The sequence below is a fragment of the Rattus norvegicus genome, chromosome X (genome assembly GCF_021556685.1).
Source record: "Rattus norvegicus strain SHRSP/BbbUtx chromosome X, alternate assembly SHRSP_T2T, whole genome shotgun sequence".
Taxonomy (NCBI): domain Eukaryota; kingdom Metazoa; phylum Chordata; class Mammalia; order Rodentia; family Muridae; genus Rattus; species Rattus norvegicus.
In genome coordinates, this window is record NC_141554.1 from 113,942,486 (window position 1) to 113,957,184 (window position 14,699).

At 35.7% G+C, this 14,699-nt stretch overlaps 1 protein-coding gene across 4 annotated transcripts in view; it reads left to right on the forward strand.

Moving 5' to 3' along the window:
• The window catches only part of Col4a5 (collagen type IV alpha 5 chain), a 197,757-nt gene that overhangs the window by 165,473 nt on the left and 17,585 nt on the right, over nt 1-14,699 (forward strand). For 2 of the 4 annotated variants that reach the window (XM_087600278.1, XM_087600279.1), the window contains exons 38-42: nt 1,122-1,202; nt 1,922-2,020; nt 3,545-3,595; nt 4,882-5,067; nt 13,273-13,406. In XM_087600278.1, coding sequence (XP_087456404.1) covers nt 1,122-1,202; nt 1,922-2,020; nt 3,545-3,595; nt 4,882-5,067; nt 13,273-13,406 — 551 coding nt within the window. 4 annotated transcript variants of the gene reach the window in all.

Consider the following 14,699-nt stretch of genomic DNA (forward strand, 5'->3'; position numbering starts at 1 on the left):
GGAGAAAGGAAACCCTTCACTGAAAAAGCTTTGTGAGTGTGCTTGCACTTGCTGATCTCCAGGTGTGTGACTGAGGTGGTATGCTACTTGCATAAAGATTAGTAAGTTAGTAATATAAGAGAACATAGAAAAAGATACATGTTATGCAATAAAATGACCTGAATAAAGTTTCTTTACCATTCACTTATGGAAAGTAAAGGCTACTTAAAGAAGGTTGCTTAGTGTTTTCACTGTGAGCCAATCCTTTAATAGCTGAGCCATCTCTCTGGACATCACTGAAGTTTTCTTAAAATACAAAAGACAATAACGTCAAAAGAAAATAATTGAAAGATTTAATTTAAGTAAAATGTAAAACGCTTCTTATCAAAGGAAGCTATTACAAAAAAAAGAGGACATCTAAAGATTAAAAACTATTGACATATGTGACAGGGAGGAATCTGGCAAATATAAATAACTCCTATAACTCAATATGAAGAAATATAATCCAATTTTTGAAAATGAGAAAAATATTGAACTGATATTTCACAAAATAATATATGCTGATGGCCAGTCAGTACATGAAAAGGTGAGCAATGTCATAAACTATGGAAATCAACACATTAAAATCACATGGTTAACTCTGTGGATGTTGTTTTTTAAAAACAATTGATATTACAACATATATTGTGCATAGATCTGAGCAACTGGCTATCTCATACATTGCTCTTTTAAATCTGAAATAGTATCTCACTAATTTTTTAACAAAACACAAAACAAATCTTAGTCTGACCTAGAAATTCCACTCTTGGCAATGCAAAACATCCATAGCCACTTTATTAATTATACCTAAACCTTGGCAACAAAATCATGTCCAACAACAGATGATTGTATTTAAAACCAAGTGTTGAATGGAATACTAAAAACTTTGTTACCAGTACAGTATCATTGGAATTATATTTATATTTATGAACATATCAATTCCTGTCAAATTATTTTGAAATGATCCAGCAAACATCAGCATGTTTTGGATTCACTTTTGGTCTTTATTATTATTTCAATACTAATTCTCTAAATTTAAGCTTGAATTATAGCTCATAAAGGAATTTACTTTTTTAATTCTCAAACGGAGGCTTTTATTCTAGGAACACCAGGGCTTCCTGGACCAAAGGGTATGAATGGTCCTCCTGGTAACCCTGGCCTTCCAGGAGAACCTGGTCCTGTAGGTAAGTATGAAGACAGACAGTGTTGCTGTTCTGTAAGACTAAGGTTTTTCATAGTCAAATCTGTTCTTTGCTCTGAAGAAGAAAAATGGTGCTCATTCACTTATCACTTCATATTGGGCATGAACTGAATAAATTTCATTTTAAGATTACCAAAATTTATCTCTAGTAAGCATTATTGTTCAGGCTCACATTTGCTGGGGAGGGTAATTCTCCCTTTGAAGGCTAAGTTGTAGCAATAATTTTGTGTATTGACTTTTAAGTAATTCCCCTGTCTTGGCCCATACCTGTAAAGCACCTCGTCGCTCCTTACACCTTTCCTCTTGACTATTCTGAAATTATACTAAAATGAGTTATATTATTATTTATGCTCATCATCACCTTGGTTTATTCTTTGTTCTGTAAGATTTAGAGGAGCCTTTCAGAAGCTCTTGTTTCTTTGAGGTTTCAGATTTTTGTCTGTTTTTATGGGGGGTGTGCATGGAGGCTATAGGTGTCAGTATGTTGGAGCTGGAATTACAGGGGGGTTATGAGCTACCTGATGTGGATTCTGGGACTCGAATCCTCTGGAAGAACTACCTGTGCTCTTTTAACAACTGAGCCATCTCTCCAGCCCACTTTGTTACTTTTAGGGAGAATTCTTTGGAGCTTTCATAGGAAGACTAGAGACGAATGTGGAAGGAAGCTGAAAGGGTCAGGATAACTGGAATGCTTTTCTTTAGGTGGTGGAGGGCGTCCTGGACCACCAGGACCTCCTGGTGAAAAAGGCAAGCCAGGTCAAGATGGCATTCCTGGACCAGCAGGACAAAAGGGAGAACCAGGTACTAGAGACTTTGTTTCATTTTCTTTTTAATTTTCTAATTTCCTCATGGCCTTCTTTGGTCCTTTTAAAACTATAGTAAAACTCTGCCTTCCTTTTACTTTTCTACGGTTCCCCTTCCTAATTCTTTAATGGCATCCAAAAGATAGTAGCTCATGTTTGTTGAATAAGTTGCTTTTGTCTGAACAAGTTATTTATATTGTCCACTTCCTTTTTCAAGAACTGACCCAGCCATTTCCAAGTGTTTCTTTCATTGTTCAACCTGTTTTTGTTCAACCTGTAATTTATTTATGCATTTCATCTATGTACAAAGTATTTCTGCGGGTCATCACATATACAGCTTGTGCGTGTGTGTGCGTGTGTGTGTTCTTTTCAAAATGACTGCAGACTGACTAAAGGTTATCAGTCTTAGTGGAAAGCATCTTTACCCACTGAGCCATCCTGCCAGCTCTGTAGCTTCCTTTCTAGAATAACTGATAAATATCAATTATATAGTGATAACATAAGGAATAATCCTATACCAATCTCCAAATAAGTTTGTTTTCTATGTGTCTGAGTGTTTTGCCTGCGTGTATGTATGAATACCGTGTGCTTGCCTGGTGAACTCAGAGGCCAGAAGAAGGTGTCAGATGCCCTGGAACTGGTTCTGAAGCAGCGTGTGGCTTTAGAGAGCTAAACCCAGATCCTCTGCAAGAGCAGCTGAGCTGAAACTCCGATCCCTATAGTTTGCTTATATTGCAACCCTTCTATGTTAGAAGTGGTCTTCTGGAGAAGAGCATTAACTCAGTGGTAACACATGTTTCCGGTTTGTGCAAGCCCTGGGTCTGTCCAAGAAAAGAATACGTGGGGAGGACAGGGGAAAATGAATGGAGTGAGAACAGGGTTAAGGAGAGAGGGGACTAAAAATAAGTCAATCTTCAGCATGTTTGATATAACATATAAGAGTTATTAGATAGGTGAATGCCAGCAGCAAACCACTGAACTGAGAACAGGACCCCCGTTGAAGGAATCAGAGAAAGAACTGGAAGAGCTTGAAGGGGCTCGAGACCCCATATGAACAACAATGTCAAGCAACCAGAGCTTCCAGGGACTAAGCCACTACCTAAAGACTATACATGGACTGACCCTGGACTCTGACCTCATAGGTAGCAATGAATATCCTAGTAAGAGCACCAGTGGAAGGGGAAGCCCTAGGTCCTGCTAAGACTGAACCCCCAGTGAACTAGATTGTTGGGGGGAGGGCGGCAATGGGGGGAGGATGGGGAGAGGAACACCCATAAGGAAGGGGAGGGGGAGGGGTTAGGGGGATGTTGGCCTGGAAACCGGGAAAGGGAATAACAATCGAAATGTAAATAAGAAATACTCAAGTTAATAAAGATTTAAAAAATGGAAATTAAGCAATGTTAACAAAGATGAAAGTAAATACAAAGATATTCACTCTGTTAAAAAAAAGAGTTATTAGAAGAAACCTCAACAATCAGCCATTATTATCTATTTGATTTTTTTTTTTTTTTTACATTAACAGGTCAACCAGGCTTTGGAATCCCAGGACCTCCTGGACTCCCAGGACTTTCTGGTAAACCTTAACAAAACAAGTTATATTTACCGGTAAAATGAAAATATTCTCCAGTTCATTTATTTCTCTGCCTCTACCCTTTACTATTACATCTGAATTTTTTTAAAAAAACATAAAGTTTGACTTACTTTTATGGTACTCTTATTCCTTGCTAATGGCCTATGTTAGGAAGAAAAGGCATCCTTTTAGAAAATTCAATAAATAGCTTTTCATTCATACTATAAATACTAAGAACATGATACAGAAAACAGGAGAAAATTGCGGAAAATTTAGAAGCTTTCGTTTGTCCAGAAAAATCACTCTTCTCTCTCTGCAAAAGCAGTATCAGAGTAGCATATGAGGCACGTCTATATAAATACATACCAAGAGTAAAAATGTTTCTTGAAAACTCATCCATGAGCTATACATGATGACGTACACCTGAGACTGAAGCAAGAGGGTTAAATAGTCTATGGATCCCTGGGCCTGGGCTATCCAGAATTCCCAGGTGTGTGTGGGGTTACATATGTGTGGATACATATCTATCTTCCCTCTTCAGTATGTGATCTTTTTTTTCCTTTTTTCCGGAGCTGGGGACCGAACCCAGGGCCTTGCGCTTGCTAGGCAAGCGCTCTACCACTGAGCTAAATCCCCAACCCCCAGTATGTGATCTTAAAATAAGTTGTGAACACTTAACTTGGATCTGAGTAACTACAGATATGCATGTTGATACCTTGAAATGATCATTGTCAGCTCTATAGAAGCTTTTCTCAAACAAAAATTCAATCTCCTACAATTTCCAGTATCCTTTTCATGAACGTTTAATATGCCACTGTTTTATGGCTCATAAGTATTAGTGTTTTATAATAAAATTTCAAGAGCAGTTTGTCTAGATTGTGATTATAAACTTTTAGTATCATGGTCTGAATTTAATAGGAATCATTGAGTTTCACTAGTCTCAAAATTAGACCAAAAGCTTTGATAGTTGTCTTCATCTTGAACTCATTCTTGAAGACATTTTTACGCTTTTTGTATTTGGTCTATCTTTTTCCCTCATAACTCCTGGTCATGTTTTCATTGCTCTGTATCCTAATACAAATGATGCCAGCATTATTTCTCCATTGCTCATAAGTACTTCTGATGACAGTTACATGTGTTTAATAAAGAGAATAGATTTTGTGTGTTTGAAGTAAATTTACCCTAGTGAATTTTATTAGCTTACCAAATAACTTTAGGGTTAAAGGCGAGCTAATAATTCAGCATTCAGTATTATTGAATGTATCCCTAATTTTGCTTTACTTCTACAGGTCAAAAGGGTGATGGAGGAGCCCCTGGCCTTCCAGGAAATCCTGGCCTTCCAGGTTCAAAGGGTGAACCAGGCTTTCAGGGATTCCCTGGTATGCCAGGTCCCCCAGGTCCCCCTGGTTCTCCTGGCCCATCTTTGGAAGGTCCCAAAGGAAACCCTGGGCCTCAAGGCCCTCCTGGGAGACCAGGTATGATTGTGTGTGGTACAAGAAATGGTCCATTTACCAGTTCAGTTAGTTAATTTTGCTGGCAGGTTATTCAATCTTTAAGAGTTTAGAATTTGTCACATGAAAACTTCTTTTAATAAAATAGCTTGGTTCATACCTAGCTTATTCCAAAATATACATTCTTTTCAGCAATGCATATGTTATTTACTTAGAGTTCATCTTAAATGGAAAAAGGGGAAACGTTGAGGTTTTCTTACTATTGTTATTAAAGATAACCTGGCATCAAAATGCAACCTGCACCTTTTTTAATGTATGCTTCTCGGCATGTCACCACAGAAATCATTCTAGAGATCACCAAATACATGCTTGTGTTCCATATCAGAAGCTGTTGCTATGGTTCTGTCACATGATCAGCAAATGTCACTAGGCACAGTTAAAGAAACAACAACTTGATCTCTAGGAGCTAGGCAATCACATTTGTCTGCAGCATCACAGCATGGTCAAATTGGCTCACAGTCTCTTCAAACCTCGTGTCTGCCCCTCCCCTTTCCTGTGCTCACTCCTCAGTAGTTCAACTTTGCATCCAAGGTTCACATCTCATTTTGTACCTCTGCTGTGCCATTCCATTCTGCTAATTGGGCAATGCTCGTTCTCACCCCAGGTTAATGTTGCTGAGTTCAATCACTGTTGAGAGCTTATTAAGACATTCGAGGTACTTAATATTTTATTTTTTTGGGTAACTGAAAATTTGGCCTTTATTGTTTTTTTAAAGGAGAGAAATTTGAGATAGAAAGAAACAAATCAATAATCTTTCATCGTTCAAATATTCTTAATTCATTTCTAAAGTGTACCACAAAACTAGAAAATATATTTAAATGGCAAGAATTGGACTTGGTTTTGCTAATATGTGCCCTAAAACCATGAACTAAACAGAACGTCCTGCATTCAGAGCATCATTTTCAAAGTCAGATGTAAGGTGATCTGACTTAACTGTTTCTGAAGGGTGTTGTTTTTTTCTTTGTTTACAATTGAAGAAAACCAGGAGGGAAAAAACTCAGCCACCTTAACTGTCTCGCATGTGATGTAAAGAACTGAAGCCAGTATCTTGCTTTGTTTGCATGTCATAATTCAAATAAACCAAACTATTATTCTTTTACATCCTAATTAGTGTTGTGATTATTTGTGACGAGGAATGGAGCTCTCAGGTGAACATTTCTTTAAAATAATAACAGAAAAGCAGTAGTCACAAACACGCTTTTGCAATCACTATTTTTAAAGACTAATCAAAGTACTCCAAAGAAGAATGCACATCAAGTGAATGTTTGATTTCTTGATTTGTTTATAAGCTGCAGATATAAATTAAAGTGTTAAATCAGTTTTTCTTAGAGTCAAATGTTCTGAATTTGAGCTCATAACAAAGAACATCATAAAAATGATTTTTGTACTTTCAAACTATAACACGTGTACAGTTTTTATTTTAACATTAATGCTAAGTAGAGATAGTTTGGTTTATATAAGATGCATGAACATGGACTTTCAGAGAGTTCTATCATTAAACTCAACTTTAACTTGAGAGTATTTAGTATAATGCTGTAGTTTCTTGATGTTTCTAACAGTTTTGATATTTTCCTTTTTGTTAACGATGACATTGGGTCTTGGTGAACTTCCATCCCTACCCAGGTCCTCCAGGTTAGCTCTTTAACTCCAAAGTAGTAACTGCATGAAATTTGAAATTGTGCCTGTGCATTTATGTACATATTATATATGTGTGTATATACACATATGTGCCTGTTTATCAATGTGTGTGTGTGTGTGTGTTTAATGCTTTCAAGTTTTTAAATATATTTTAAGAGCATATGCCAATTCAGTTTTTAAATAGTGGCCTGGACCCAAGTTGTCAGAGTATTGTACTGCCAAGTATTTCTCTTGGAATGATTCCACATTATCCAATTAGGGAGATTAACTAAATGAAATACTTGAAAATTAATACTTCTGTGTCATTTTTAATTGAAATTTTAAAGTACTCAATTTTGTGAAAGTATGCTTTCTCTTTGTTAGAATGTATTTTTATTATTGCCTTAAATTTTTATTCAATGAAATTAAACTTATTCAGAAAAGCATTTTAATAATAAATAATATGGATTATCAGATTCTGTAGATGATGCAGTCCTTGATTCACTAATGGGGAGACCTTTTTTCTTTAAATGAACTAAATATTTACTATAGTTTGTAGAGGGGGAACCCATGAATCCCTATGTCAATTGATTTCTTGATTTATTTCTACCACACCAACCCATGCACATGAATATTATTCATACATGCACACATATGCAAAGTGTTGTATGTATAAGAATTATTAGGAAATTTCTTAAGATGCAAACTCTGAAGACAAATTTCATCAAGACAACTATGGTAGAGGAGACCCCATTATAACAGAGACAAGGAAATAAGCCAGCTCCCAATAAAACAAGAACAAAGACTTCCAGGGACCGAAAGAGAAAGTTATTGACTGAAACTTACTAAGAGGTGCTTAAAAGCAGGAGGAGTCCTTTTTTATTGGATTATTTTTTATTTACATTTTAAATGTTATTCCCTTTCCTGGTTTCCTGTCCATAAACCCCCATCCCCTCCCCCTCCCCTTCTTCTATATGGGTATTCCCCTCCCCATCTACCTCACTTCCACCCCACCCCCGACATTCCCCCACACTGGGATTCCAACCTTGGCATGACCAAGGGCTTCTCCTCACAGGAGGAGTCTTAAACTGACTTCATGTGATTCTCACTAAAGGCAAGCCAAGGACTTAAGACATCAGAGTAAGGAATGAGGAACTCGATCAGATGCTAACTAACTATTGGAGATTTAGAGGTTGAAAGGTACTAAACTGATTTGGTTAGATTTTGTCTGTAACTGGCCTTGGTATGCAAAAAAGGGGGAGGAGTATGCTAGAGTGAGACCTAGAAAGAAGTCTCACAGATGCTGGTTTAATGTTTGGTCAAAGAGAGGGTCATTATTGACACAGGAACACTGAGAACGAAAATTATTAAGGTTGTGACTTAAAGTCATGCATACTCTTAGGGACTGAGTGGGACTCCCCATTACTCAAGATAAATGTCTCTTCTACTAGTAGCACCCTATAATTTTTGCACAAAACTTTAATGTTTATGATCTGATCTCTGGATAAGTTTTTGGAGCAAAACTGCTTTTATCGTGTTAGCAGTCTTATAGCTAGCTAGATCTTAGCTCCAGTTTCTCCTCCTCCTCTTCTTCTGACTCCTCTTCCTCCTCCTCTTTCCCCTATTCCTCTTCTCCTTCTACTCCCTCTCCTCCTCTTCTTCCTCTCCTCCACCTCCTACTTCTCCCTCTTCATCTCCTTCTCCACCTCCTTCTTTCTCTTCTACTTTTTGTTAACCTCGCATCTCCATCAATCCCTAATAACATTGTCTTACATTCTTCCTCGTGGATGTCCTTGAGTAGATTAAGGCCATGAAAGTGATTTAACTATCAACAAGATAAAGACAAGATGAGGGGGTACTTTGAAGCAATTTTCACTGTTATTCTGTCTAACTTGCCTAGAATTCTGCTGCCTTGATCATTGCTAGACTGGACTGCTAGATAAGTTTTTGTTTTGTTTTATTCTTGCAATACAAGAATGTATTTGCATAAAAAAGAGCAAAATAGCCCCAACACGTTTAAAGTCAATTGAACAACTTGCCATTTGTTAAACATGATCAAATTGTAGTTATTTAAACCTTGCCTCTGTGATTTTACAATAGGTAAAGAGAGCAACTTTGAGTGGAAATTAGAATTAAAATATACCAGTTGACTCTATAACCTACCTTCAGTTTCTTTTTCAGTTAAATTTAAGTACATGATTTGAAAATTAGTAGATGAGGCCTGATACATAAAATTGACTTGGCATAAAACTCATTAATATGCAGACCTTTAGAAATTAAACTCTTAGAAATTTTGCTATGATATGGTACAAAGTTTCCCATACAGATGAATCATTAAAATGTCTCATATCAATAAAATATCTTTCTGAATATTTTTATTATTGGATCATTTTAAAGCTAATATTCATAGAACATATCTTCACTTTGAATTATGCTAAGAAGCATTTCTAATCTAGTTAATTGGGTGTCCAGACTGGAAGTCATTGGCTAATTTGTTGTATGTGGTTTGGAGACAATTTACATAAACTGAAATATATTATTGTAAGTTTCCAATTCACAAATGCTCCTAAATTTTTGGTTTTAATCATCATTGTGTTCTTTTAGCATCTTACACATAGCAGACAGTGGTTCTACATTTCGAAACTTGACTTTGATCCTTATATAAACGGGCAAGGCAGGGCAGTATAGCAAAGACTGTCTTCATTACATTCAGAGAGATTGAATTGTCCACGGTTACATAGTTACTAAGAAGCAGGGTCAAGAAGTCCCAAGGTCTTTTACTCAATGGTCGACCACCACTTCATTCTCTTTGAAATTCAATGTTCATAAATCATAGCAAGAACTCTAAGAAAAGAGAAATTGTGTTTAGAGTTAATTGATACTAACTAAAGAGTGTTCTGTATGTAGACTTTAATATTGTTACATCATGTGTCTTCTTCAAATGATGAATAATCTGATAATAAAGCATAGAATAATACTTTTTTAAAATGTTGTAATACTTAAATGGCTTGCATGCCAGAATATTTTTAAAGTACCCCTTTACCAATAGTCTTCATATCATTGGAAAATTAGAATATTTATTTCTAAGTTCAATAGCTCTTTATGCTTAACTCCTAATTTATTATGAAAAATTAAAATATGACCATATAAAAGGTATTCAAATAAGGCAAACAAAAGCAAAAGTAGTAATGGTGTGTGTGTGTACCCTGGTTTTATTTTTCCATTGAGTCACAGGTGAGCTTTCTAATTATATTTTTGCCTATGAGGCTTGGAAAGTTGACTCTTCCTATCATATTGGTTCACTCTGAACATCAAAATACATTTTTACTTCATCTTTCTGTTAAAGGTGGCATAGATTTAAATATTTTTCACAGTTACTACTTTGTTAAAGAAAATGAAGACTTTTGGTGAAATGGTACTATCTTGCTAACTTGAATGTTTTGAGAAGCTAATGTTTAGAAATGTCCATTAGTAATGTTAACACAGTCTCTTTAATAGATCCTCCATCCTATTAATGGCCAACAACTTATTCTATGGAATAGTCTCTATTTTTAAAAGATTTAGTTCTCTATATTTCTGGATCAGTCTGTTTGCCTCTTGATTGTGCTATAGGCATAAGAAATGCATACAAAGAGAATTACTGTTCAACTTGATCTATAATGTGAACCACTTCTAACTCATAATCTTATTTTGTACTGTGTGATGTCTGATACTGCTAACATCGATCTTTGGGCTTTGGTGAACTCTGATCTTCCCAGGTTTTCAAGGTTAGACTCTTCACTGGTCAGTTTTCTCTTTTATTAAATGTTTTATATATGTAATAAGAGAAATGCACTTTATTATTGCAATTCATAAGTCATTGAAAAGTGATGTCATTCTCAAATACTATCGTATTGGGTTTTGACATTTTTGACTTATTTACTATTGAATTTAAAATGATATCAGATTTTTGTGGTCTGATTGTTTGTGATAGATACTTTAATATAAATGCCTGGTAAAACTTAGATAGCCATACAAACACCTTTACATTGTAAGCTGCATCAAGATATTTAGTTAAGCAAGCATCTTGATAATTTCTAATCTCTGGATAGGGATTTTTTCTTGAATTTTTTTGCCCACAGTTGCCCTGATCTGTGTGATCAAAGCTGTTTTCCATAAGAGAGGAAGAAAGCTATTGGATACAGTTAAAATAAAATTCTGTTTTTTACTAGAAGGCTAATTTAATTTTTTGGAGAAGTGCAAATACATGTCTGAGATGACATAAAATTCTCAGTATTTTATTTTAGTTGATAATAGAGCAGTGCCTTTTCCTCAAATGATGCCATACTCTGGAAACTCCAAATAGAGAATGGTGGCATGCAAAGGTTCATTTTCCCTCTCTCATATCTTCCCTCATCATTGTTGTTGGTTTGCTTCAGAGCCTTCAGTTTTAGCTCAACTGTCTAAATTGCTAGCAGACTTCTAGCCGAAATTGTACAAATTACCAAGTTTATTTAGAAAAACTTATTCTAGTGTATTTGAGCTAAGCAGCTGTGGTTTTGTTTTTTTTTCAAGTACAAAGTAACCCCAAACCTTTCTTTACAATTGCGAAAGGAGTTTTCGTGATTGTGATGTCTATTTGCCAAGCCAAGTTGATTGTATGATTTAAGTTGTCTAAATGTCAAAATTAATTGCTGTATTATCACGAACTTGCTTCCTCTTTGTCATAATCAGATAATTAACACATTATGAAACCACTGAAAATTCTTTATACGTTAAAAATGTCACAAGATCCATTCTTATCTTTAATTTTACTACTAATAATTAGTAGTAATTATAACTATAAAAATGCCAACATTTCATGGTTCTTAGGATTGGGTGGGTGCTGAACTAAGCATGTTTCAACAGCTGTTTCACTTAGTCTTTCCAAAAAACAGGTAAAACCCAATGCTATTTTTGTTTCTATTTTATAGAAGAAGAAATTGAAGCTGAAAAGATTAATAATCTTGTTAAAGTCACAGAGCTAATCACTAAAGGAGCTAGGATTCAAACCCAGCATTGTAATTCCAGTATCCAGTGCTTCTAATTACTGTGATATTCAGTCTTGTTAGTGTATTTCCATTGATTTAGAATAATGAAAATTAGGGATGGTCATTAAGGATTGGGTTTTATCTCATGTCAAAAATAAGACCTTTTGTCTACAATAAACACCAGCCTACTGTTTCAAATTCCTACGTATATAGGTTAGGATTCCTTTAAAAATCATACCTGCATAAAAACACTTTTTCTTGAAATATTTTTTTAATTAAGACTTCCATAGGAGAGAAGATATATGTGCTAGCTTGACTTGGGGCTTTGAAATTATTTTCTTAAGACAAAAAAAAATTAATAGCCTCAGCCTCAGCCAGTAAGCACTCTACAAACAGTTAGCATGTTTCCCTACCTTCTTCCAAAAGGCTTGCCCAGTGATAAAGCCACCTGGTTGCTTAAGGGAACTGATATCTTTATTTAGAACGATATGGTAAAATATAGAACAAAATTTGACAAACCCATGGAAATACTTTGAAATAAATTTTATATGTCCTATACTGAAACAATAGATATATGGCATTTAAAACATATCCCATATGCCAAATGTATCACTAAAATGGACTTAAAGTTAGTGTGCTTAACCGTTTTAACTGCTCAATCAGTCATTGCTCAGATGTTAGATGTTTGCCTAGCATACATAGGTCACATGCATGACCCACACAATACAAAAATTGCACAGTAGTAAAAGATAAATGAATATATCTTCTTATAAATAAAGCAGTTGAACTCTTTGAGGTACTGAAAATCTAACCCAGGAGTTTGTCAAATGTTTGATGCTCATCCCTAAGTAGTTTTATTTTAATCTCAGTAAGAGAAATGGCATGAATTCCTCATTGCTCGACAACAGTCATTCTCCAAGTGTTGGTCATGCAGCTAGCAGTGCTAAGTACTAAAGGACTTATTCTTGGGAACCCTTCCTAATGGTACTGGACCCAATAGTCCAGCATATGACCCAGGAAACTGTTTTGACATCTCCATTCCCACAGAAACGTGCTGCAATTTGAGACTAATGCTATCCTATGTCTCATTTAAATTTGAATCCAACACTTGTTTTGTGGACTACAGAAGCAAACATCATATCCAGAGTTACTTTAGACTCGAGTTTACTATGTTTAGCAGAAAATAAGATACAAAGGTCTGTGAAGATTTTGCTGACTTGGTAGACTACTTGGATAATATACATGAATCCCCAGGATGATACAAACTAAATGTTGTGGTACATCCCTATAATCCTAGCATTTGGGAGGTGGGGCAAGCAGATCAGAAGTTCAAGGTCCCTTGTTTGCTGCATAATGAGTTAAATAGCAACCTGAGATACATGAGGCACAAAGGGTCTACAAACCAGCATTAATAACAAAAATTCTACATTTACTCAGTCTGCATCTATGTATTTTACCCCACAAACTGACACAAAGATGACTGATATTCTAAAAAAACAGGAATACTATACTAATATGTGGCTGTTTGCTGTGCATTACCAAGGTCCACCTGGTACAGAAGGTCCTCGTGGCCCCCCTGGAAATGGAGGTATTAAAGGAGAGAGGGGAAATCCAGGTCCACCTGGGCAACCAGGCTTACCTGGCTTGAAAGGAGATCAAGGACCACCAGGCCTTCCGGTAAGAAATGAGACTACACATTTGATGGTAGAATAGAGTGGCTGACAGCTTTCGAAATGGGAATTCTGAGCAGCAGAACTTTGCTAACACTCACCACATGGCTCACTGGTGAAGTAAAAAGAAGAGTAGAAGGCAAGGTTCCTAGTCTTCCCACTAAAATGTCTTTGCTGTTTTATACTAAAAGAGTTTTGGTTAGAACAAACCTATGAAAAGGAAACTTACATATACACATCAGTACACTGCATTTGGACGGATACACCATAGGAGAGTAATTATGGTGAGTGGGACTAGTTCCGACTTTGAAATTAGAGTCAAGGTGTAGTCTCAGTCATACTGTTTCTCTAAGTTTAAGTTTAAGTTTCTCTCTTATATAACCACAGTGCAGCTATCAACTTGACAAAATTGAATAGAAATCAAATATTTTAATTTCTACTATCTCTGTTCTGATTTTATCAGATGGTATAGTAATATAGATTTTAACATTTCATCCTGTAGCAAGGTATCTGGACCAAATCATGTATTCCACTTAACTGCTGCGTCTCTTTATTCTATAATATGAAATAGTTTCTTAGCCTTTTTTCTTTCATGACTTTAATACATAAAAATGTAGCCTCTCCTCACTTTAAAAATAGAATAAGCCTTCCTTTGTCTAATTTGTCATTTTAATCAAATTCAGGTTATATAGCCTTAGCTAGAATACTATAAGAGCAACAAAAATACTATCCTCATCAAGATTTCTCCATAAGTTTAACATCTATTAATGCGTTTTGAATGGAAAAATTTTACTGGGTTAATGGCAAAAATGATGACTTTGTAGACTCCGCATTATCTCCACATGTACCATTTAGTCCTACTGTAGGCAAGAGATGTCCCTTCTATTCTATGCAGTCACATATTTATTATGAGTATGGACTCATGGTTTTTTCCCAATGATTTATAAATTTTTAAACTGCCATTGCTTATTTTGCTATTCACATTTTTCCAGATAGCCGCATGGAGCTGGATCTGCTGGCATTCTGACATGCTTCTAAAACCTCCTTTTCTTTGACACTTTCCTATATTTTGACATAAAAATACATTCTCACCTTAGGCCCTTTTCAGTCCTACTATTAAAGGCTTCATAGTCCTACAGTTAGTGCAGTACTGAAGCCTCTTGAATCATTTTGACATTATGTGTGCTACCTTTTAGATTCTTGAGCTTCTCTCTCTCTCTCTCTCTCTCTCTCTCTCTCTCTCTCTCTCTCTCTCTCTCTCTCTCTCATTTTTGTTGCTTCTATACTATCAGTGGCTCCT